The sequence below is a fragment of the Molothrus aeneus genome, chromosome 5, assembly GCF_037042795.1.
Source record: "Molothrus aeneus isolate 106 chromosome 5, BPBGC_Maene_1.0, whole genome shotgun sequence".
NCBI classification, from domain to species: domain Eukaryota; kingdom Metazoa; phylum Chordata; class Aves; order Passeriformes; family Icteridae; genus Molothrus; species Molothrus aeneus.
This window is the reverse complement of record NC_089650.1, coordinates 34,292,391-34,318,356: the sequence shown is the minus strand read 5'-3', so window position 1 is coordinate 34,318,356 and position 25,966 is coordinate 34,292,391. Positions and strand designations below refer to the sequence as shown.

Sequence of the window (25,966 nt, the reverse complement as noted above, 5' to 3'; positions counted from 1 at the left end):
TTCAGAAAGTGGGCCTCCTTTCATTAAGGGCAAAAAAGACAATATAAAATGCATTTTCCTTTACTGAAGTGGTATTGTTGATAGGAATAGCTGTTATGGGACAAACAACTGTGTACCTGAGGCAAGGGGATGAAAAACCCCCAAGGGGATAGTTATTCTATATCCACAATAGGCAGCTCAACCATATTTGCTTATCTCTTGATCAAAATAACAAAAGACAAAAGATTTTTTTCTTTTTCAAGGTCAGCTTGTATTGAAAATCTCTGTAAAAACACCTGTAATAGTGTAAGGTAGTACCAAAACAAAACAGATAAATATTCTTTTTCTTTAAACTGTTAAACTTTATTATAAATTAAAATTTCTTTACAAAAAATTGCACATAATTGACCACTCTTAGGTTCTGATGCACTGGCATTTGCAAAAGTTTCTTTAATCTTCAAGTTTAATAGTCTCTGCCATGAGTCCAATGCAGAAAAGGGCAGTAAGCAACCCTCTTAGAGCCTTCAAGTGCAAGAAGCATACTTGTGGCCACGGCAGTTACACTTTCCTTAAGAGCGGCTGCTTTTGTTTTAAATCCTGTAATGAAAAAGTCTCAAAAAAGGTTTAAAAAAGGAAAAAAACCCAAAATGGACTAGTTGTTTTTTACTGTAAACACAGCCCAGTAAATTAATCCCAAACACAGATCTCTCAGGCATCAGCGAGAGTGTCAAGTGAATCAGGAACAGCAAAACAAAGAAAACAGTAAATAAAAAAAAAAAAAAAAAAACCATAAAAAAATAAAGTCTGTCATTTTGATTAACTATACTTACGTAGATGATGTTATGAGAATCTGGCAGGGCCCAGAAGCAAGGCCAGACAGGGAGTTCATGTTTCCAGAGGAAGGTCATGTTAATTGCTTCCAGGTTCAAGGAAAGCAGACTGGAGACTTGATATGCTCAGCAATACTCATCTGCCTTACATAGATCCTAGGGCATGGATCAGCCTGAAGAATCATTCAACTGATTTTGGCATTTTATAGGACTTATGGCTGACCATACCCAGCGTTCAGAGATTCTTGTTTTCTGTTCTGTAAGTGTTTAAATTTAAAAGCTCATCTAGGCTGACTCCAACCTCTTGGCACTTGGAAACTAGTTTTCTCAGGTTATCAGTTTTACCTCCTCCTGATGCTTCAAACAAGAGTTGCTGAAAAAGATGGGGAAGCAGACATAAGATTTAGCCAGAGCCTGAGCATCACCACATCTATGGATATGGGATATGCAGAGAATTTATATGAAACCTCAAACTTAATCATAAGGAGAAAACATTACATCTTTCCACAGTGTTGCACATAGAGGTAACTTCTGAAGGGCTCTCTGATATAAATGATGGACCTGTAAAACAAAGGCAAGTATTAAAAGTCAGCACAATTTCATGCACTCAAAATGAATTATTTGAAGCACAAAAATCTCCTGCAATAATTTTTTTAATAGTTTTGAAGTGAAGCATTGAACTTGTACTAAAAGCAAAGGCAAGTTTATGTCTGACCTTAATTCTGACCCTTGTATGAATATGATTAGTTACATGAGGACATGCTATTTTTCTTCACAAGATTCTTGCTTCATTCATTGCACAGGATGGAATACATTCAGGGAATGAAGCAGCTTACTGAGTATTTCCTTCACCACTCAATATGTAGTCTCAAGTCTTGTTTATTGCATATCATCACAATCCTGCAATGAAAATGACTGTTTCATGGGCTTTTGTCCTTCAGCATCTACCTATCTATGCTTCAACAATCAGTATGAGTCTTTGCAACTCTCAAAAAAAATGGTTTTACCATTTTACGGTTCAAAATAGAGGACCAAAATATTTAATACTAGTACTTACTCAAGTGTCCTTCAACTACTGGTATCTTAAGTCCCAACTTCAATCAGAGTCACTAGGGGAGGTATTTGTTGGCATTTTAAATACTTGTACCCATTTTCATATTCTTTTAACAAACCTTTACATGACCTCTGAAGGAAATAAATGACAGGTTCTCCAGAACAGGAAATCCAGAATCTGAATCACAATTCAATTTTAAAACAATATCCTACTTGCTTACTAGAAAATCCACACAATCACTGATTTGTGTAAACAGTTTTAAGTGCTCACTACATCAGACCAAAGACCCCCACAAAAACCCAACTGCACTGTGTGTGACTACTTAAGTGATTTTACCATATACAGTATAATTAGTGAGGTGGTTGCAGAAGAAAACCACAAGATTTCTTCTGGGTGTAATCCAGCTACAGTGTTTCACATATGCCTTCATTTTAATTGGTTCATTTTCTTTAAGGGCCCTCTTTTTATGCATTTGACATATATTTTTCTAACCAAACAAATCAGAGCTCTTTTCAGTCACCAGCCTTACTACAGGCAGTGTTTTAAGATGTAGTCCATCTAATACAATGACTGAAGCAGGGATCTGTGATTAATTACAGATTACACCAAACCATCAACACAGAGACAGAATTAAGGTTTAATAGGCAATCCAGCCTTTGATATCTCCCAGCTTTGAGCTATTTGATCTAACAAAGTAATTCTGCTTAGGGGATGTTGTTCTTAAACATTCTAGGAGACCATAGAAAAGGAAAGAAAACATTTCATATGTGAGTCTAACAACAGCCATGCTACCCTTTATGGATCAGTTAAAGCTTTAATATTGATTCAGAAGACCACTGACAAAAAAGAAGAATGCTAAGAGTAAGTCACTATTAAGATGACACAAAACCAAATACAGCAGCGAAGTAGCTCAAATACCACAAGCAAGAGATGAACCATAAATCAAGGGCCTCATGACAGCCCCCATCCTCAAATACACAGCATCTTTTCACAGATGGAAGAGTATTTTGAAGGTGACAGCTACAATACCAGGAAGATAATTCTATTTGAAAAGTGATGCAGTTGCTGTGCCAAAAAACCTCTTTTTTGTTTCTACACAGAGTGATATTTCCCTACTCTAAGTACTAGTAAGTAAACCTATTATTTTGGAAAAAAGGAACTGGACTCTTGTGTGTGGTCAGGAACTATGGAAACTTTTTTCATACATTAGTTTGGCAGACCCCACCCTTCCAACTACTTCACAGAATCAGAGAATGGTTCGGGTTGGAAAGGATCTTACAGATCATCTAGATAATAAACCCCCTGCCATGGGTAGAGACATCTTCGACTGAACTAGACCAGGTTGCTCAAAACCCCACCCAGTCAGGCCTAGAAACCTCATCCCTGGAAGCAGTCTGCAACTTCTCTGGGCAACCTGTTTGTGTCTCACCACTTCAAAATAAAGCTGGTTTTTCTAATCTATCCAATCTACCTCTCAGTTTGAAGCTATTCCCTCTCACCCTAGTATGACATGCCCTTGCAAAAAGTTTCTCTTCAGCTCTCTTGTCCACTTGTAAAGATAGTCACTATCATTTTCCAGCATGAGTCTTGCTTCCTCTGCTAGAACTTAAAATACAACAATCGCCTCCAGGTAAAAAGCAAAAAAAAAAAAAAAAAAAAAAAAAGGGAGAAGAATACAGCCTTCCCAGTATGGGAAAGATACACAGAAAGAGCAAAAGAGCATGCACTCATTATATAATCCATTCTACCTCAACTGTCAAAAACATTTCTCACACCTGAGGCACATGTTTTGGTGTCTATAAACAAGACTATTTCAACTAACTAAAATCCTGGATTTACAAGATTATCATTGTTTTGGATACAGCCAAGGAATGAGAAGTTTTACAGAATTTCATAATTACTCATTTTAGTACACTGTGTTGACTTACTTCTCTTTGTCCCATTAGAAAGCATTCGGCAGCAATGGCTCTGAGGAAAAGAAATATATAAAAACATTTATTCTTGAATTATTTTAAATGCCATTAGTGGCAGAATACTGACTGTGGAATCGAATTACTAATTCCTTGAGAAGAAACTAACTTCCAATGAGATTAATCTATTGTGAAAATATAAAAATAGCCATTTTTTTAAAAACAACCTTACATGAGCAAGACATTTCAGTGGTTCCCCATTATGAACAAACACTGAAGAAAAAGATCAGTTCAGCATCACTGGATAATGGAGAATACTGCTATTGTGATATATAAAGGGGAGGGGTAGAGAGGGGGAGACAGAAGTCAATAGTTGAATTTTAAAAGGCAACTTTTAAATACATAATTCATATTTATCTGCAGCATATCTATTCAGTTAAGTTTCCCCAAGAGGGAAATTTCAATTCTCATTTTAAAGAAGTGACAGTACCTCTGTCTGCTGTAATGAAGTTACTCTCAAAATAAGCTTATGAAAGAGAAGCTTCAAGTACAAGCCCAATTAGAAGGACATTTCAGATTTACCTTTGTGAAGTAAACCTTACAAACAAAAGCAATAGCTATAAAAACAGATGTATGACTGTTGCATTACATTTTCCAGATGGCCAGGCAAGTTGGGATATTATATGTAAACATCTTGGCTTGTAGTTTCAGAATCTGAACATTGCTCTCCTCCCAGTATCGCAGAAGCAGTCTGTAAAAGGCATTCATGAGAAAGGACCAGTGCTCTAATCACTTGGAATAGAAAAGCTATCCAAAGATAGAAACACATTACACAAAATACATTACACCTAATCTGAGTCAAGAGTTGCAAGTAGGAAAAAGCCCAAGCCACCATATACAAATTTGATATTTTCCTCAGAACAAAACAAGTTAAGATACACTTTCAGAGAATAACTAAAAAGTGTGAAGTCAGAGAGAAAACATGATCTTGGCATATTACAAGTGGATTCACTTTTAGCATGCACAAGGTAACTACACGTTTGAAAAGAGACAAATTAGTTTTATAGTAATGGGGCTAGGGATAATATTCAGTCAGTTCTGCTCACCCATTTCATGCAGTATCAACACTGTCTAAGGGAGCTGCAAGTTCCATCTAGACAGAATCGCAACTTGGTTTAAAATGAAGCCATTCAACTTCATGTGCCAAAGGCAGGTGTGTCACACTCTCCCCATGCCCACAACCACACGTGAGCCTTGCTTTGAGTTCTTTGGGGTCACTGTTGATGATGAACAGTGTTTTGGGACTTCTCAATATTACTAAAATATTCATGTGTTCAGTGTACCTGAACACAGTAAAATATGGACTCTCATTCTGGCAGAGCACATTTTGAAACACTGTTCAAGAGCCAGTGCAATGCTTACATTAACTGGTTGTTTCCCATCAGATTTCCTTTAAATTATGATTTATCATTGCTAAATAAATGTCAAATTAAGCCTTAAGCTAGCACTGTTATAGACTGATATATCCATTTTTATCTGTTCTGGAACTATACTTGTAATAGATCATCAAGTAACAACAAGATTTTAATATATATCCGATGTTTCTCTACCCACTTGAAATTTTGACCATTTGAAGTCATCATGTATAATGCAGAGTTAATTTCTGTATAATTATAACCTGTCTGTAGATAGAACAGAACATTGTCAAATCTAAGATTGAGGTGACGTCAGAAGGCACAATATGCCTCAAGCAACATGCAGTAATAGAGGAATAGCTTTACTTCTGTAGTAGAAAGCAAATCATGCATATCTTGCACAAAAAACAATAGTTGTGTTAATCACCTGCCTTAATTGAAAGTATTTTTACATACCTCAGTGCAAGTCCAGGATTAGTAGGCATGGTAGAACAAAACCGTTCCAAGGTTTTGGAATGCTGAGATTTTGGAATGCAGCTCAAATAAAAAAGAATTACCTGTAGAATTTGAATTACAAATATTAATCCACTTTATAGTCTTATTCTGCTAAGAATAATGGTATGACAAACTATGAACACTATGACTAAAATGAGTTGCCACCTTCAAACCTTATCCCTCACGAACACATAAATCAGCTTGAATAATATTAATTTAGTGTCAAGTTGCTAGCACCACCTACTTTAGTCCTTCTAGCCTGCATTTAATACATAAAGATAAATGTACTGCTTGCTAGCAAAAAGGGATCCAAGATTGCTGTAAGCTTTATTCTGTCTGTATAAGTGCTCAACTTTTTCCTCCTACCTAATTTCTTCTATTTCTCAACCATTATAACTTCTGTGATCAAAACTCCTTCCATTCGCAGACCCCTCTTGTGTAACCATATCTTCCTTCCCTCACCAGTTTTCTCTTTTCTCTAGAAAAAGATCATTTTTCATTACCATGTCATAAAGTTTCTCTTTTGCATTACAGGACCTTTATTTGAAAAGGTCACTGCTAGATACTCTTCTGCTCAAAACACCACTACACTCAGACATTTCCTTCTTTTTCTAGCTCTCAGTGTTCATATACTGGTGCTGGACTTGAACAAATAGATTACAGGTACCTGCTAACAGGTCATCAGCCACTTTGTTTAACTAAAACTGCCCACAGACACATTTTTACCTTATTATGAAACTCATAATTGGTCCAATAATCAGCAGTACTAAATGGAATTGGATATTGTGTGGGGACTGTCACCAGACATCTGTTCACTAGATCAGTAAAAAGCTTGAATTCTTGAACTTTGTTGCTGGATTCAACAACTTTGCTATTGAGAAAAACAAGGTAACTGGAAGAAAAAAAAAAAAAAAGAAAAAAGATGGCTCTGGTAGTGTTCATTTAATAGTTGAGATTAATTAACTTTCTTCCCTTAAGAACTTACTCCAACCAAATGTTCTGAACAGTTTCCTGCTGCATCACTGCCCCCAGAGCTGCTTCATAAGCATCCAGTGCTTCACCAACACTTGCATGAAGAGACTGGCACAAACTGTTTATAATAAAAGATAAAAACTGTTGTGTGTAATAATGACACAATTAAGAATTTCCCATTCTCAGATGCAACAAAAAAACACCAGTGTTTTCAGCTTAAATGTATCATGGACTAATTTATCAGTCAATTTATTAGAATGGGTAAGTCTCAAAAGCAGGTAACAAGGAATACCATGAAGTTTGAAATACAACCCTTAAAAATAAGTATTACAAACTGTCTTCTACTCCTGTAAAGTATCCTTTACTAATACTAATAAGAATGCTCTAATTGCTACAGAATACGGAGACAAGTCTTGAGTTTCCATTTCAAGAGCTCCAGAACAATACATTTTGAAGTCCAATTAAAGCCACTTGAGAAATAGTATCAGTCTCTGGCAACAAAGTTAGTATTTTGAAACAAATATTACCAGGATCTGGGGTAGAAACATACTGATTGTGACAGAGGGAAAAAGAAACTGACAAGAAAGGTCAAAACCCCCCCCTCTAATTTTCCTCAACAGTTTCTCAAAGAAACATAGAGTTAGACCAACACACAAGGCCTAATCAAAGACAGGAGCAGACACATTTTTAGATCAAGACACATAAAAACTCCACATTTCAAAGTGTAACATGAGAATGAAAAAAAAATTAAGGCTTGCAGTAAGTAGTGAGGGGGAAAATCTAACAACCTCATAAAGGAGTACACAGAAATATATAAAGTGTAAGATAAGGCTGACCTTGCTACCGAGCCCTCCTGACTAAAGCTACAGAATATGTGGGTGATTCCACTCCTGCTTTCCCCAGGAATTATTAACTAAATCACCTATTTGCTACTCTTTCTAAAATAGTGTGTGTATGCATTAGTGTGCAAACATGCGTGCACGCACAAATGGACTTTCAAAGTAAAACATTGTTACAAGACCTTTAAGGCTTTGCAGATTTCAATCTATTTTTACTTGGTAAAAGTGAACTTTTATGTTTTTGGTCGTCCATACCTGAAGAAAGGAATATAGGTAACACAGGCCTAGGTACCTAGATACCTACTGCAGCAAAACTCAAAATGAGAAACACTCAATTATTAGCTCTGAAAGTAATTTAGGTACTCCCTCCTAGAAGAGGGTGCTAAAATACAGGCGAATCTGAGCTTAAGTCAGCATACCTTATGACTAAATAGTGACCTAAAGTGTCTTAGTAACAATGCTTCTATTATATGAGTGGCAAACCCAAAACTGAGCTTGTCAAGAGATATTTTGCTAAAAATCAAAAATTAAGAAGTATTTAAGTTGACAGTAATAGACAATGCAAAAAAAAATCCCATAAAGATAATCTTTAAATATGGTTTTGATCAAATTTTCTTGAAAACTATACATTTTACCTGTAAGTTGTCCACCAATTAAAAACAATAAGCAATAGTGTTGACAAAGTACTGTGGATTTTCACTCATTATGTGAAGCAATATCATCCTTGCCCTTTTACTTATCTGAAAAGCCAAATAGCTACTTGTGAAGACTGACAAACCCAGACCATGAAATGGTAAACTTCTTAAACAGTGTAAGCCAGCACCTTAGTAACCACAGTTAAATAACTGGTGTAAGTTACAGACAGCTAATAATGTGGTCTCTGGCAATCCTGTATACTGCTGCTATCAAAAGGAATGATGGAAGAAATAGAAAAAAATAGCAAAAAAAAAAAAGGAAAAAAAAAGGAAAAAAAAGAAAAAAGATTGTGTATACATGACAAAGACATGTTCCTTTACAACCTCTTGTGGAGGAATAAGTCACCCTCCTGCATTACTTTGCTCTGGAGCTTCTCCATGAACAGCTAAAACAATGAGTCAAGAAGCTGGGGAGATGAGGACTAAACAGAATGGAAACTTAAATAAAGTAAAACTATTGTAAAATAAAAGGGAGACAACTGAAAGCTGAGAGAAAGAAAAACACTACTAGGAGCAGCAACCTAAACCAAAAGTTAAACACACAAAAAAACGTTTTGAGATGAACACACCTATTACCATTCCTATAGGTCAGAATTTCTGAAAGATTTCTCAAGTGGAAAATTTAAGCTGACATGCAACTCAGTTTCATAAAATTATCTCCATTGTGCAGCAGGCCAGTATGTTCTCTAAGGACTGGCCAACCAATTTTTCAGAGAATACAAAGTGATACACCCTCAGGCTAGTAATGAATACTCTGCTTTTGAAAATGCAATTTTACTCAGATACAATAGCCCTTTCTCAGAAATTCCTGGGGAAATCTCACCAGTAGATCTGCCACAGATAAGGAATTTGCTGGTTAACAACATCATCTGTAAGATGTTCTTTATAGAGAGGTGATGTAAATTCAATTGGCATTGGAAAATTCAAGAGATATCTACAAGAGAAAAAAGTAGGAGTAAACAAGAATAGCCTTCTACATGGAAGAATCCTATATAGGTGTAACACTCAGTTACAAAGTCCAGTTCATGAAAAATACTAAAAAAATGCACTTTTCCTAGATTTCAGTTTAATTCTACCCAGATAAAATCTGTTCAGAAAGCATTTCACAGAAATATAGAAGTAATTAATAAAGAAGGCATTCACTCTTTCATTATATACAAAGTTAAATGTTGCCTTATATGATAGACTCTCCCCTTCCTTCATAAAATGCATCAAGTACGTAAACAAATGTAAGCAAGAATAAAATCTAACACCTAACTTAGAGATAAAAACATTTCAAAAGCTCATTTGAATAAGCTTTAACATGCAAAGCTTTTGCTTTGAAGACCTTCACAGGCATCATAGGGAACTTGCAGATTTCAAAACTTCTGTCTTTCAACTAGGTGCTAAATTTCCAGGGGAAAATCATCAAGCTACATATGAAACCTGTATCTTCTCAACAATAATCTAATTAATAACATGCTGGACCTCTTGATGAAGGTCTTTTTCAAGTGCCTAAACAGTGTTATTTTAAATATGTAATTTTAGGTATCTAGCTTTAGGGGGAAATACCAAAACCAGCTTTGGTATATATATATGATTGATTTTCATTACCCAAGTCCAGACACTCAACATTTTTACTGTTTAATTTTTAGATGTACATGGCTCTACAAATTAGTGTCTATGCAAAAACAAGTGTAAACCTTATGCCAAATCACTATTCACTGAAGTTTTGGCGAAACATGCCATGCTAAAAAATAAGCGTTTAAAAGTTCTAGATAATCATGCAATTCAAGAAAATACCAATATTTCCAAAATTTAAATTAAAATATTATTCTAAACATACCTTAAGAGATCCATGGGACCATGCTCTTGGCATGTATTCTCAAAGAAAGCTGCCACGAAATCTTGCAACAGTGGAAGAATACTGCTTGACCTTTCCTGTTTTGTTTGTGGTTTTGGTTTTTTTTTTTAATGAAAAAAAAAAATCAAACATCAAACTGAATATGGTGAGACTAGTATAAGCAAACATCAACCTGAATATGATAAGACTAATATAAGCAAAATAAAATACAAGTGGTGTGTCTATCTCTGCAATGCTCCATTGTCATCATTTTCACACAAATGAAGTTGAAATGGGGCAGTCAGCAGTAGAAAGAAGCTGAAAAAATATTACAGGGTGTGCTTTTACTGTCTGTTTTCTTTCTTAAGGATATTACTAACACTGAATTAGAACAACACCAATTATAAAACTATGGTTTTATGTAATTGCTAAGATTATCTTTTATCATGTCACTTGTCTTGCTAATTATATTTTTCCTCTTTATAGGAAGGTGTACTAGACATTACAAAAATATCACTAAGTTGAATCAATTTTGTAAGATTTTTAAACAACACACTAAGCCCAAACTTTGCAGAGCTAGCAGACCAGCAAGTAAGTTTTGAAGTGGAGTATTACCTGTGAAACAAGAAATTTACACAACCGATAAAAAATTTCTGCATTCTGAGGATTCTTCTCAAAAGCTCCAATCCACACCCTTTGGGCATTTTCGCTCTGCTTCATCTGCAAATACAAGGTGGCCAAACTCTCCAAGAGCTGACAGTTGTTAGGGCAGAGCTCCAATAAAGACCTACAAAGTTCTGCAGCAGACTCCCACCTTAAAGAAAAGTAAAGGTTAAGTTGGGAAAAAAAAAAAAAAAAAAAAAAAAAGAGTCAAATACTCCAGTTAAGAATGTCTTGAAACCACTTACCTTTCAAGAAGTTTCAGCAAAGCTATCATGTTCCTATAGAGAGGAAAGCAGGTAGCTATTCTTTTGTCAGCCTCAAGGCTTTCATCAGTACATGTTTTGACTGCATCTACAAAACAAAAGTAAAAAACAAAGCCTTTACACCTGAAACAGTGTCAAAGTTATATGAAGCCTTAACATAATAAAATGTCTCCTTGAACATAAGGAAAATACGTAGGTGTGAAAAGATATTTCTGAGAGTGCTTTTTTTTGCAAATTCTTAGAAATAGATGATCATCTTTGGAAAAGCTCTCATTACTTATCACCACAGTGCAAAGACAAAGCTTTCAGTTTCATCTCTTACTCCTTTTAAAAACAGGAACCATCCTACCAATGAAACACTAAAGCAATGTTACAGACAGAAGTATATCCCTAGATTTAAAATCACATTCCAGGATTTTCAGCATAGCTGCTGAAAGCTATTGAGGTAAAAGCTAATGCAGGATATTCTTTTTCTCCTCAGCATAATAAGAAGTCATCCAACAATGAACACCCCATTACCACAGCTAGACTGCCCTCACTCACACAGCTGGGCTACTCCATTAATCCTTGAGTATTTCAACACTGCATTACCAACAGCAGCATAGATATTTTCTCAGTGGAAACTCCATACTGCTACTGGCTAACCACTAAATACTGACATTTAGAAATACTATGTAAAAGTATTTGTCTGCTACTATGAGGTCTACCTCTGGCAGCACTACCATAAGCTAAGAATTCAATTTCTTCAATCTTCATTTTCCATTTAAAAAAAAATTATTCAATTTACCTGAACTGTGAATTAAGATAAACAAATGCATTGTTCTGTCTCTTTTAAGGAAATACACTAATATTCCAGGAAAGTAACTTCCCAATACACATATCCTACCTGAGGGGAAAATAGTAAGAAAGAATGACAGCTGAAGTTTGGTTTTATGCTTGCATAAGCCCAAGAAAACCTGCAATGTCATACAATCACAAGCCACTGACTGGTCTTTTTCTCTGAACTATCATATTCTACCAAGATAAAGCTGAGCTGAAACCACAGATGAAAAACTCAAGAGTGTTGGTTAAGCACCCAAGAACATGGATTTTCCTCGCTATTCTGGTTAAATCAAAATGCAATATCCACTGGATTAATTCAGTGGCTTAACACAGTCATCAACACTGACTTGAAATTCTGAAGGTGAATAATACTTCTTGAATTACAACATGTGAAGAATGTATTAAGTATTTATCACCTTAATCTTACCTTCAAACATAGCTAAAAGTGTATCAGGATCAGTCTTCACATCTTCAACTGTCTGCCATGGTATTAAAAATGGCTCTTTGTGCACAATCCTTGAAGGACTGACATTAGCTGGATCATAGAACTTGACTGGGAGAACACCAAATTCAATTAGATGTATATAAGCCAGCCAAGCCAAGCAACGGTCGCTTGCAGTAAGGTGGTCTGATATCATCTTTTCATTTGCTGATTTTAAAGCATTCTGTAAAGGTTGAAAGAAATACATTACATTTCAGTCAAAGAGTCTAAGATTTAAGAACAGGAAAAGAAAACAGGAAGAGTAGGTTTTAATATTCTCAAAACTTTTCCAGAGAGCAGACAGACAGACAGACAACTAATTCTTTATGTAAATCAGAATCATATTCAGCTTATGTGAATGTCTGGTTAGTCAAATTATGCACAGTTTGTAGTAAAAGGTTCAAGAAAAACCACAGAAGATTGCTATTGCAAAAAGTGAAGAGACACTTTGAAAACACACATCTCCCAACATGTGTTCATTCAATTTTCCTGCTGTATTCTCCTATTACTTCCAGTTCCATAAGAAGTAATACAGTAGCTCTAGATACAACTCATCTACAACCTGGATTCAACTTGCTATATCCTACTAGGTCTTGTGCATTTGGGGTTGTTTGTTTCGCTTGGGGTTTTTATTTATTAAATTCTTGTTATAAAACTACTAAGTTACACCTATTAAAGTCCACCATCTCCAGACATGTTATAAAAAATGTTTTGGAAACCTCACTGACAACAAGGATACTACTTGAAATTTTTCTACTAGTCATATGCAAAGATAGAATAGTCCAGTTAATCTAGCAGATACTAAATAAAATAATTAGGGCATGCAATTAAATAAAGTCTAAACACAATTTCTTTCTAAACCACAACAGAACCTCATGACTAGCAATGTGTCAACATTTTTCTGGACAAACACAGTATGATCAAAGAATGCATTGTTCAGGAGAATGAATATACTTGCAAATTTATGCAAAATTCAGCAGAACGCATGTCCTGAAGTTGGTGAAAACTAGTGTTTCAAAAGCATTTCACTTAATACTTGAAAAATAAGTCCACAAAATACTTGAAAAAAATTGCTTTCAAGTTTTCCAATACACACTGCTATTTACTCTGAAGTAGCAGTTACTCCAAAATTATTCTCTCTGAAATACAATTAAATAATCTCTTGCCAAGTCATTCTTTTGAACTACATACTTCAGACTCATTTGGAAAAAAAAAGTTTGACTTTGTGATGATGCTTTGAAGAAAGGCGAGGGTAACCAACCAGTGTAATTCTCCCTGTATTTCCATGTTGATTTGACACAAACAGTTTTTTTCTCCAGAGCCCTCCTTTTTTATGCATTCAGAGTTACATTTCTCAGTACATTTGGGGAAAGCCAGCACAGCACTGTGCTTTCTCATTCCAGCTGGAGCCAGACAAAAGCCTGAGGTTCTCAAACTCTGAGGGCAGTGACAGGCTGCAGCAAGCAACAAGTGGCACCTACTGGCAGGACTGAAACAACTTGCAACTGAAAGGACAGAGCTCCCACTCAGGGAGAGGGTGATGTCCATTTCTCACCCTCAGCCACCACTTTTATCATCAACACAAGAGTTAACAGTCACCTAAATTACTTCTACAGTCATAGTTCTGGCCTGAGATAACTCAATGACTTCAGGGCTGACAGAAGCAATAAAATTTAATTTAACAGTCTCCAGATTTTATAGTAGGGCAATACTGTTAGATAACTACTATGTTCTTTCCCAAGAACTACTGGTTTGATAATTTCTGTAGCAATTTTGAATACCTGAGGCAATACTCTCAGACCTTTCACTGCAAAAACCTGATCTATGGTTTACAAGAAACCAAAAAATAAAGTATCTCCCTGGGAATTATTTTGAGACCTAGTAGTCTACACTATTAGCTACACAAACAAAAAAAAGTAGGCAACAAAACCCTCAAAGCCACATCCAGGTTTTACAATGGTATCATAGCTCAAAGCAGAAGCCTCTACTTGCTGAATAAATTCTCCAAAAGGAAGGCACAGTTCCACTAAAGTTCAAACTACCACAGTCACACAAATTAAAAAGGTGGAGCTATGAAAACACTCCTGGGGTGGTAACTTGGAAGTTACCTGCAGCAGAACAAGAGCATTCTGATGTCTTCCTGTAAAGAGGCTTAAATGAACCCTGTAGAGGAGTGTCTCCAGCAACTGAAAGGACACAAGATTTGGGTTTTCTCCTCCTCCTGTCACTTGCATTAAGAACTGTAGCATCCTCCCACATACATAGTCTTTTCCATCGAAGGAATTCTCCAAATTCAAAAACTAGAGAGAAATAATAGTAACAACAATCAAAATGCAAGTAAAGCTTCTAGGTTAAGGTTTAAAAATCACACAGATCACAAACTTCAAATAACGCCTTTTGCTATCTTATCGACCAAATTTTCATATTAAACCTCTAAAGATACCGCTTTTAATAGTACAAGAACACCCATGTTCTGCAATCAATTTAACACATTGATTTTAAATAACTTTTACTACCTGAGGAAAACTTTTACTACCTGAGGAAAACTGATGATTTCTATAAATAACCTGAATAGTTTCATTTTCAACTTTTGAGTTTTCAAAAACAGTACTTTTCATTTGACACTTTCCCTGTCACGCTCACTGACTTTATAGAGTAGAAAACACACACTTACAGGAACATTTAATATATACTTTGGAATTTTTACTTACTGTCCACCAAATTTGATAAGAGGGAGCATATTCCACTGCTGTTTCACACATTTCCTGTATCTCCTCCTTGGTTCCTCTTTTTGAGAAAAGTCTGAGGTAATGACACCAAATTTCAGGATTTTCTTTGTTGCTCTCCAGAGCTCGAGCCAAAACATTTAAAGTAGAATCTAAACACTCAGATGATGAACTGTAAAAATTAAATATTGAAAAAAGGACTCACATCAGCTATGCTGGTATTATGACTTCCACTGTATCAAATATGAAAATGGATGTTTTTAATTAGAATGGAAGACACACCCAGTATCTTTTCTTAAACATCATCCTTTACTATCAAAGCTTCAGCAAGTTTTCAAGTTTCAGAGGTTAGGAGGTACAATTGTTATAGTGCACAGAAATAGGTATTCTATGAAGATTGCCAATTCAAATAAAAGAGTCCAAATTAACTGAAAATTGGTAAGATTGATCTCTAAGCAAAGTTCTCAAGCTGCAAGGATATAAAGGCATTCACATCATAGAGGCCTAAGAACTTTAGTAGATACCTCAGAGGTGTATTAAAGTAAGTTATATTTTTGTTAAATATTTAATTTACTTTCTACAGTCATTGTATATAAGCCTTTATTTCAGCATATCATGCAGGTTCTGTCTCTAAGACATTAAAAAACCTGAAATTTTATTTTTTGAAATAAAAAAAATCATGAGATAATACCACCAAGTAATATAAAATTAGCTGAAATAACTGGCTATACTGCAAGCCACAGAGAAAAGCTTTAATTCATAAATACATCTTCCATAAAACCACAGAATGCTTCTGAGGTCCCACTTATTCTGAAAACATCTTCAGAAATTATTTTGCATGGACATGTATGAGAAGAAATACACAAGTCTCAAAAAAAACCTAACACAGTTAATTATGCATAAATCTGAAGATTTCCCAATCCCACTACTTTCACTTACTAGAGCAGTCAAATTTCTTCAGAGTACTGAAGAAGTAGGAATGGGAGAGGTGGCTGTTTTAAGAAAAGGATGCACATATCTTCCACTAGGGTTTCTCCCTTTTCTTGATTGCTTCCCAACTACACTTATATTTAGAAGGCATGCTCTTCTCATGCTGCTACTTGCCAGTAATACTTTCATTACTGGCCTTCCCAGTTCTACTCCTCCTATTGTTCAGGCACCTACTGATACAGTTGAACTGATTTGTTTCCTAATTTCCAATTATCCACAGTTTAAACAAGGCTTTTAAAATAGAGCTGCTCTTCTCCATTCCCCTTGCTTCCTGCTACAGTTGCTCAGCTGTACCTCACTATTAAAATTGAAGTCAATCATCATAATGGATGAAACCATCATGACAGAATTCCTATTCAAGTGATCTGATTGCCAACAGAAACTTGGTACTCTGCAGCATAATTTTAAGGAAGAGAAGCTAGAACTAGGAAACTGAATTTTTTTTTTTTAAATCACAAAATAAGAAACCAAGTGCTCAAGTGTATGATTTCTACAGGGATAAAACCAACTATCAAAACTGTCCTTGTAAGAAAGATGGCTGATGAAAGTAATTTCAAAAATTATTGCAACCATTCAGTCTTTAGGTGAGAATGATTTGAGTCCATTGGCCCACTCTTACTGCTGGAAGTACAACATTCCACTGTAATCTTACACAGAGCACTTTTCAAACATGAACAATTACTTCTCCCACACTACTTTCCATCAATTTCCATTCTGAAAAAGAACCTACCAAAGATAAACCATCAGTGTAATTTATTACTCATATACTGCACTAATTAAAATCTATTTTTTAACCTGCTTAAAGTAATGCATTATTTGTGGCATTGTTGAAGAAAGTTGTTTAGTATCAAATAGGAAACTTGATCATAGCAGCAAGGGCAAATGTAGCAAGGTCTCATATGTAACAGACATACCCTTCATTTTGATTCAAGTATTTATATGCAAGTTTAATCCAAAGCTGTACATCACAGGGGTTTTCTTGGACACTTGCTTCCAAGTTGGAAATGTCATCAGTCTCACTTGTAAAATACCGGACATCATCTGGAGTCACCACAGTATCAAGCACTGGAACTCTTTTTTTATGTTCTGTGGGATGTGCTGTAAACAATAGACAAATTTTTTAAAAAGAAAATTTCCTTTTTAAGACAGTAGTGACCGGTAACTCTCACAAGAGGTGGCATTTACATATTTCAAGTACTCCCATGGATCACAACTAAATAGCATTATCTCAGCACTCTTCAAACTGTATTGCTTGTAGAGAACTGGTTATATTCCAAATGTGAAGGAATGAAAGAATTAGCTGTGAAGTTTGCCTTGATCAACAGATACCAACTAAGGCAGTTAATCAGGCAGCATTATGAACTAGACATATTTGACAAAGAAAAATTTATCATCTCAACTATGAGTCTCAAAAAATCCTTTTTAGAGATTTGCTAACAAATCCTAAAGCTCCTACCTGCAAGAGTCACATGTGAAATGCTATCAGGTTACTGATGCTCTAGCAGCTTCAAAGTCTCAAATGCTGTTTAACTACAGTTTTTTTTACTCCTGACCTCACACCAAATACAAATTCTGTACAAATGTAAGGTAATTGAACACTGATGTTTTACTATTTATAGTTCAGGGGGAGGGGGAAGGAGAAAGCAGGGCTGTTGAAGCAAAATAAAACTTTTTTAAAATTTTAAAAAAGGCTGAAACATTCTAGAGAAACAGTTCCTTATGCTCCTTTTAAGAACAGGTAATTAGACATTCCACTAACTTCCAGTCACATTAAAGAAAAAAACCTAATAGAATTACAAGTGTAGGTCAAAAACTTCACCCAAAAATTTATGCAAAATGAAGTCTGCATACAGGAAGTACAAAGTAAAGAAAGCTATTAAATAAAGCCCTGATTTTCTCAAAAAACTCTTTAAAAATCAAGTGTTAGAAAGAGGCGGGTGGGTTTTTTCCTCTAGTACTCATTTAAAGGGTGCCACACATCCAGATTACCATATTTAATAGGTCCAACAAACTGTTCCTCTTCACTGCTGCTACTATCTAACAGAGGTTTTCTCCAGTACTTTGGTCTCCATTTCCTTTTCTCTTTCCAAGTTGTATGTGGAGGGGCTGTAAACAAAGTAGTAAAAATTCTTTCACTTTTCTGTGTTCAAGAGTAAAATATTTTTCCTAATAAGGATTTTAGACAAAAAGATTCTGTGATTTCAACAGAAACAAGTGCATAAATTTCAATACTACTTACTTGAAATTTATTGTGTTTAAGTGCATAAATAAATTCTACAAATGGAACTCCAAAACTGTTGTATTATTGCCTTAAACTCTGTAGACTGTTACCATAATCAGAATTTATAATACTGAGAGAAATGAGTTATATAAAAATATATTCTCGGTTTACAAAATCATCAAGGTACTTATATCGTTTTTACCCATTTATATATATTGTATTTAATCTACCAAGCTGCTTACTGTGACTTTTACTCTCGTTGACGTTGCTGGCCAGAAGAACAGCCATCTGATCCACTGACATACGATCTTGGTTTATACCAAAAAGTTTTTCAACATATTTTTCTGAAACAAGAATATGTGCATCTTAGGTAAGCATATAGATTAAACAATTATGTAACTTAACAGCAATTTAACACAATCTATGATAAATTTATGAAATATGACTGCTGTAAGAGGCGTGGTAATTTAACACACTAGCACAAAAAAGTGAAAAATAAGCAAGTTCTGTTTGGCCACTTGCCTATATGGCAAAGGCATTGTTATAAAATTCCAGCTCCACTGAAACAGGTCAATCCAGTAGCTACAGAAAGAACTGAGGAAGGAGAGAGGTAAAGATTCCACGTTCACTGCTCCCCAACACCCTGAATCCCAGCAATACTTTTTATTGAATGAAATGTTCCTCAGACCAGTGATTCTGTTCTTTCTGTAAGACACCAATGTAACTACCCACTACAAAGGACTGAAATGGACAACCAAAGAAACTTCATATAGCTGTATCTTATATATTGCTTCACATCAAAGCCCTTGCACCTAGAGCTTTTAATGAAACTCATTCCCTTCAGAAAATAATTTTTAGATACAAAAGAGAACAAAAGACTCAATAACCTGTGGCAGTGCTGATTTCCTCATCAGTGCTTTTTTCTGAACAGCCAATCAGTTCTAAATTGTAAGACAGAATATCCTGAAAGAGCTGCTTACGGCTAAGAGTGCAATCTTTCATGTGCTGCCTAAAACAAATAAATAAGCAATTAATACATTTATCATAGCAACAAAATATTAAGAAAGTTTTAGTACACACTTGGGTGAGGCATAAAGAAAACAATACCCACAGAAAAAGTACTGTTTGCTTTGAAAGTTGGTTAAATGTATTTCTACATTTAACTTTTCTAAACTTTTCTTTCTAGGCTTTTTCTAAACTTTTCTTTCTAGGCTTTTTCTAAACTTAAGTGTACAGCACAGTATTTAGAACTTTCCAGTTCAAATAAAGTAATTATAAGAATTAGATATCACTTTATATCTTAAAGAGTCAAACAATGGTCTGATGACAGCAGCTAAAAGCTGATCCAAAATAAAGTTCAGTCCTGTTTTACCAGTAGTTAGGTTTCCATATTGAGTACATTCCGAGCTAGTTCATATCCACTTTTAAATATACTGCACAAGATTGGTAAGCAAGTTATTTTTCAATACAATTTAACACCAGCCTTTAAAGAAACAAACTTAGCTAGTACTTTTCCGGGAAACTAGAATTACACTACAATATTACTGGTTTTTCACTTAATCATTGATTTGGTATACACTTTTCAAATCAAGGGTGCTTAACAGTTTCAACCACCAAGTGAGGTTCTATGAGTTGATGTTATGTTGAAGTTGTATGTAACCAGATCCATTTGAATTACTAGAAAAATGTTAGATATTCTCTATCAGGCCATACTATTTTTCTGAATTCACATCTCAAGAGCCTCCTCCTTCTTCATGGCTTAGTTGAAAGGGGTTTTTCTTCCAACTAAGTATCTGTAATAGAATATTAAAAATGACCTTGTCTAGAACCTGTGCATAGGATCACATATCCAGATCTTTTAAAGAAAAGAAAACCATACTTATTTCAGACTCAAAGTCAGACATCTAGAAGAGAGGTTTTGTTTAAACCATGAAAATAAAGAAGAACTTACCACTGACAGTCATCATCATTACACGTGCCTGTTAAATCAAAGCGGCAGAAACACTGTTTTGGCTCAATCATATTGCTGTATGTTATTGAACTGAGGTACAGCTTCTCCTTGGTACGGAAATAAGGACTAAACCTAAAATGAAACAGCAAATTATGGTCAAAAAGTACACAAGGCAAGACATCAATTTTCTAAAAAAAAAAGTAATCAAAATCACTCGCAGTATTAAATCGCATTATTTCCAAATCCCTGCTACTAACCAAAAGCATCATTAACCTACAGGCTAAGAAAAAGGCAAAAACAAGGGCAAGAGGAAGGGAACAATGGAATACTTCTCAACCTAATTAAGTTTTCCTCTAGCATTCTCATCTCCTTTAGGTGCAGAACTTCATTAATATGAAAACAGGAGTGGAGTAAAAACCCAGTATGGAAAGCAAACTACTGAAAGTGCATTTCAGTAGTTTACAGAAAATCTCATGCTCTAATCAGCATTAAGACCAACATCAAATGGAAGTGTAAAGATAACTGTTAAAGACTAACTTGAAGAAACAGTAGGAAAGAAAACATTTCAGCCTTAGAACACAAACAAACAAAACCAGTCTTAGTCTAGCAGACTAACACTTCTTTTAAATCTTTAGCTGAAGTTTGACTACATCAATTTTGGGATTTCTAGCTCCTTCAGGAATTGACATCATAACCTAAAAGTTAAAATGAATACTCCTGTAAAGATAGTTTCCTCCATCTTCTACTGCTTAAGTCCATAGCAATAAAAAAGCTGAAGCACATGGTAGGATACAACTTCTCCAGTTAAAATTCAACTTTTGTTGTCTACAATTTGACATGTAGGAACAAAGTCCTCTTTAGTCAAAAGACAGATGTGCCAAATTGATTACACTTGCAGCTATTACTGTCAAGTCAAGATGAATCACTGTGATTATGCCTCTTTCCACTGAGGAGGAATCCAAAAATAGATGACTGAGCCAATTTTGACTCAGATTATGTAAATCCTAGCCAAGTTCAAAGACTGCATAACTGAAAAAGGCTTCTTGGATTTACATTGTTTCATACTAGATATAAAAATCCTGTTTTCAAACACTTAGCCATGTTTTTAGTTTAGTTGTACCAAACAATGCACAATACAACATAAAAGTAGCATATTGCACAAAACCAAGGGACATGTGCATTGCAGGAAAAAAAACTGAATAAAATAATTATATTTTCTAAACCAGGCAATATTGTTTAGGGATAGTCAAGTTTCTCACTAGGACTTGTCTTCCTGTACACATCTGGGTATCAAGGAAGAGCACTGAAGACCATATGAACAAGAACACATAAGCATAAGTCAAAAAGCTGCTACATTCTTCATACCTGTAGGATTTAAATAGCAGAAGAGGACTACGATACGGTCCAAACGGAAATGGTTTCACTTCAGCTTGTTTACTTTGTGACGTAAAAAAATCCATGTCCACTGAAATTTCCTAGGAAACAGATAAACAGATATACAGCAGCTGCAATAGCACCTAGTAATAACAAGCTTCATGTTTAATTGTAAAATATTTACCTGACCACACAAGAGATCTTCCTTAGGCACAATAAAGGCAGTACTTTTCATCAGCAGTTCTTTCAAGCTGTCAGCTTTAGCATAAAGTTTTTTCAGTTCATCAATATTCAATCCAAGGAACAGCTCGGGCTCCTCGGAAGCCTTTTTAGAAAGTTTGTTTATAGTTTCTTGTTTTGGAGTGTCCATGTGTTTAAGATTTGGCTTTGTAAAAGAATTTGATTCTCTGAAAGATCTCCTTCGTTCTCTGTTTGAATTAGACAAAACTTCATCATCAACATAATTTTCTTCACTGTCCAAAGTCAATTTGTCCTGTGTAAGATCATGAAGTGATGGCTGAGGTAATGCAAATTCAGATTCCTCTTCTACATGAGGTGTGGTATTTGATTGTTCCTTGGTTTGAAGTGCACGGGCCTCCTTCAACTTCTGAATCTTTAGAGCATATTCATATTCTAGCTGCTGCAGTCGTTTTTTCTCTAGTGCAATCAATTCTGCTGAAGGTTTTTTTGGACTTGATGCAGGGGAGGAATCCAATTTCAACATTTTGCTTGGCTAAAAAGAAAAAAAAACACTCTTTATTTCAATTTTCTCATCTACTGATCTATTGACGGGAAGGAAAAACATAGCCAAAATATTTAATTCAGAGTTTATAAAAATGTATTTTAAACTCTTTCCTGAAGATTTCAACAAACAGCAGAAAAACAACAAAGGTTTGCCACAATTCAAGTGGCAGATTTGCATGTTTTGTGATAAGAATTACCCTCTATCATGTACAGGGAGGGAAGGCTTCAACAGAAGTTCTGGCCCAAATTAAAAGTTGAGCTATAATGATGTTGGGATGTTGGGAATAGGAGGACTAAAATTTAGAAAAATATTTTAGTCTTGTTTTTGTATATTTTGTTTTTCCAAACAGTATCAGATCCACTCTGCAGCAACTTAGCTTGATAGTTTAACACAATCGTTGATGTCTACCGACAGAATTTTCTTTTTTCACAGCCACACGGCTCCTCTTATTACTTACTTATGAATGCCACTCCCCTAACATTGAAATGTAGGTTTTGAAGAGTTTTCTTCCTTAAATCATTAATGCCTTTTTTTTGAATTCTCAAAAATGAACAAAACCAATAGGAATATTCCCTACATTGTTTCTGAAATGTTTTCCTGAAATTCCACTTGAACTTTGTTCATCAAAATTCATAATTTTTTCCAAGTAGTTTGGTTTAAAAGCATGCTGACTTACACCAAGATGATCATGCTCTAGCTTTCGTTTCCCAATTTCCTTACTTGCTACTGCTTTTGCTCGAGCAAGTTCTTCTCCGTATTTTAATGCCAGGGCTTTTTTTACTGTAACTCGTTGTTGAACTTTATGTATCTAAAAAAATAAAAAGTAAATACTACAGCAAGATGCAAATTTACAGATATGATCATATAATAAAATATAATTACATGGAATTAATGAGATATAAAATAACTAGGTGGGAATTAGTAAGTAATTCAAAGAAAAGTCTACTGCCACCAAAAATCAGGCATCCCATTTTAAGATTTCCAACTCTAGGAAACAAGCATTTCAGAGTGCCAATTACATGTTCCTGAAGCCTCTTGAGAAATGCCTTGTTAGCATTCAAGATCTTCTCTGTTGCTTGTAGCTGTTCAGCTAGTTTGTTAATTTTATTTTCAGCAATTCTCACGTTCTCTCTCTTCTTGGCCTGTTGTTGCAATAAATTTTTCAAGACAGACTCATCCTTTATTAACAGCATTCTGAAATAAAAAAGGAATGTACACAATTTTTTCCAAAGGTAAACTACTTAGAGCAATTGCTGCTCCTCCAAAACCCCAGTTATTTAAAAACACAGCTCTCCTCACTCACAAAAAGACTACAAATTAAGCCTCTCCAAACAGTCCTAACATTCAGAAGACAGTAAATACTGTCAATATATACAGCACATTTCAGCATCCCAAGTTCAGCATGTAAGTATAATGCAGGAAAAAACATTCTAGTTACAAGGACAGAGGAAGGTAAGCAAATGCTCTATCTTTAAGACTGTTTTTAAGAGAATGACAACCAAAACACACATTCTTGCTTTCTATTAAGTAACAACCTACTTCCATCTTAGGGCACATGCACACACTTCCAGATTACAAGCCATAATATTATGGCACAGCAATAGAGTAGACAAATTACAAAAAGCTATGCATCAAGAGAAGATAAACACTTAGATTGGTGTGGATAAAGAGAGGACGGAAGATTGTTCTTCAGTTGATGACTGATCACAACCCAGTTTGTTCACAAGACCATACAGAAATAATCAAGTGGAAAAAGAAGCTGAAAAGAGGATGCAAAGCACTTCTACTTCCAATTACTTTGTAATTTGAAATTGAAGTGAGGAACATGGAAGAGGCATACCAGAAGAGAAAAGCCATATTAGGTGGCACAAATCATACTCTTGTCACTGAACATAAATACAGCTGAAAACACTTAGTATGACAAATCATACTTAAAAGTTATCAAACACCTCACTGGCAATACAACACAATTCCTTTTGCACAGCAATAGAATTAAAGGCTGAATAGTTCAAGACAACAGGAAAAATTGTTCCTCGTTCTTTAAATGCTACACATTTGAAAATATTTTCTGTTCATCCTGTTAAGCAAAAGGTAGGACTTAGGACACTAAAATGCATACCTGTTTTTCTTCAGCTTTGCTTCTGCTTCTGTGACTTGTTTGGTCACTACTGCTATTCTCCCAATTCCATCAACTTCACCATCAGAATTTGCAGGGGACGAATTGTTCTTCACTGGATCAGACTTAATTAAGCGCTGTTTCTCACGACTGAAACAAATGTCAAAAACAAAGCTGTTTAGTAGCTTCAACAATCATTTTCATGTGTACTCCCATGAGTTTTTAAATTTTTGAAAATAGTAGTAGGACAAGATTTTAAGTTAAAAGAAAAAGTACTTTCCATAACTGCAATCAGTTACTCTAAATCAGTTCAAATCCTAGGATTTTCTTTAGACCTCTACGTAGTCTTACCAAAAAACTGCATGGGGGGAAAAACCAGAAGGTGATGGCAAGGTTTTTAGACTCAGATCTTCCTTCAGGTTACAGAAGTAGACTAGTTAGCAAAGGGCTACAAATAAAACACATTTTATATTAACAATTAAACTAAGATTACCTGGCAATCTCTTCTTTCAGAAGTCTGTATTCTATTTTCTTATCTTCTGGCAGAGCCTCTGGAGTTCTCATTGGATCATTCTCTTTTTCTGATTTTGGAGGGGCTTTGATTTTTGATGCCTGTTACAATTAGACTCAAGTCAGTACCAGTCATGCTAGATTAAAATACAGCTATCAAATAGTATTTATAAGAGGAATTTCAGCACTAACATAGCTGTTCAAGGCTAGTAAGATCTTTTAAGCCACTATGTTTTTGCCTAACAATGCATTGAATTTTAATTGAAAAAAATCAACCCAAAATATATTCCAAGTTCTATCCTCAAGATGGCATCTTCAACAAAAAAATTTGATTAGCTCGTGCAATCCAAATTACAATGTAGTTCTCCAGATGGGACTCTTACCCCCTTCTGATGCAATTCAGTATTTCTTGACTGAATTCTAAAGTTTAAATTCCATATATAAAGAAAAACAATTAAAATTTTTTAAATTTTGACAGCATTTACCTCAACATTTCTCCTTGCTTCTTTTATCATAGATTCTAGTCCTCCAAACACACTGCTAGTTGAGTTAGAGGGCTCTCCATCAGACTCACTGTCATCTGAGTCATTTAATGTAACGACAACAGACTTGTGTTTTGGAAGCTGGGGTGAGAATGGAAAAAGTTTTACAGTAAGAAGACAAAGTTAGAGACACAGGTATAACAGAGGACATACTTATGAGAAAAAGAAGGTTAACTCCTTTTGTTACCACACACACCAATCCCACATTGTAAGAAAAAAATAAACATTTGTACATCTCCACAAGACAGTAATATTACACATAGTCTTGATATTGTAACATGAAAGTTACTCCCAACATTTTCAACCTACTCCCAAGTATCTGCAGCACATTTACTGGTTCATGGTCAGAGCATACAAATCTCAAACATCTAACTACTATACTTGATTAATTAATTTAATTGCAATTAAAATTATCATCTGTCATTTGCAAGGAATTTTTTTAAGTAACTGAGAGGTAACAGCCAATCAAATCTGCATTAGAATTGGTGTGGCAGACCAGCCAAAACGCCCTTATCTTTCTGCTACACAGTTGCAATGTCTCCTGTCCCACA

At 35.1% G+C, this 25,966-nt stretch overlaps 1 protein-coding gene across 4 annotated transcripts in view; it reads right to left on the bottom strand.

The window, feature by feature from the left end:
• Positions 1-317: 317 nt before the first annotated feature.
• Positions 318-25,966, bottom strand: part of ZFC3H1 (zinc finger C3H1-type containing) — a 41,809-nt gene continuing 16,160 nt past the window's right edge. For all 4 annotated transcript variants that reach the window (XM_066550010.1, XM_066550011.1, XM_066550012.1 and 1 more), the window contains exons 10-35: positions 25,359-25,496; positions 24,857-24,975; positions 24,367-24,513; positions 23,267-23,441; positions 22,924-23,055; positions 21,687-22,235; positions 21,494-21,603; positions 20,129-20,260; positions 19,065-19,186; positions 18,420-18,521; positions 17,946-18,062; positions 16,871-17,054; positions 14,952-15,138; positions 14,349-14,540; positions 12,187-12,424; positions 10,920-11,025; positions 10,627-10,825; positions 10,015-10,109; positions 9,013-9,123; positions 6,669-6,773; positions 6,410-6,575; positions 5,645-5,745; positions 4,423-4,524; positions 3,792-3,831; positions 1,308-1,370; positions 318-1,182 (exon numbers count right to left, since the gene is read on the bottom strand). In XM_066550010.1, the coding sequence (XP_066406107.1) occupies positions 1,045-1,182; positions 1,308-1,370; positions 3,792-3,831; positions 4,423-4,524; positions 5,645-5,745; positions 6,410-6,575; positions 6,669-6,773; positions 9,013-9,123; positions 10,015-10,109; positions 10,627-10,825; positions 10,920-11,025; positions 12,187-12,424; positions 14,349-14,540; positions 14,952-15,138; positions 16,871-17,054; positions 17,946-18,062; positions 18,420-18,521; positions 19,065-19,186; positions 20,129-20,260; positions 21,494-21,603; positions 21,687-22,235; positions 22,924-23,055; positions 23,267-23,441; positions 24,367-24,513; positions 24,857-24,975; positions 25,359-25,496 (3,870 nt within the window). In that variant the 3' untranslated portion in view covers positions 318-1,044. The remainder of the gene's footprint in view (positions 1,183-1,307; positions 1,371-3,791; positions 3,832-4,422; positions 4,525-5,644; positions 5,746-6,409; positions 6,576-6,668; positions 6,774-9,012; positions 9,124-10,014; positions 10,110-10,626; positions 10,826-10,919; positions 11,026-12,186; positions 12,425-14,348; positions 14,541-14,951; positions 15,139-16,870; positions 17,055-17,945; positions 18,063-18,419; positions 18,522-19,064; positions 19,187-20,128; positions 20,261-21,493; positions 21,604-21,686; positions 22,236-22,923; positions 23,056-23,266; positions 23,442-24,366; positions 24,514-24,856; positions 24,976-25,358; positions 25,497-25,966) is intronic.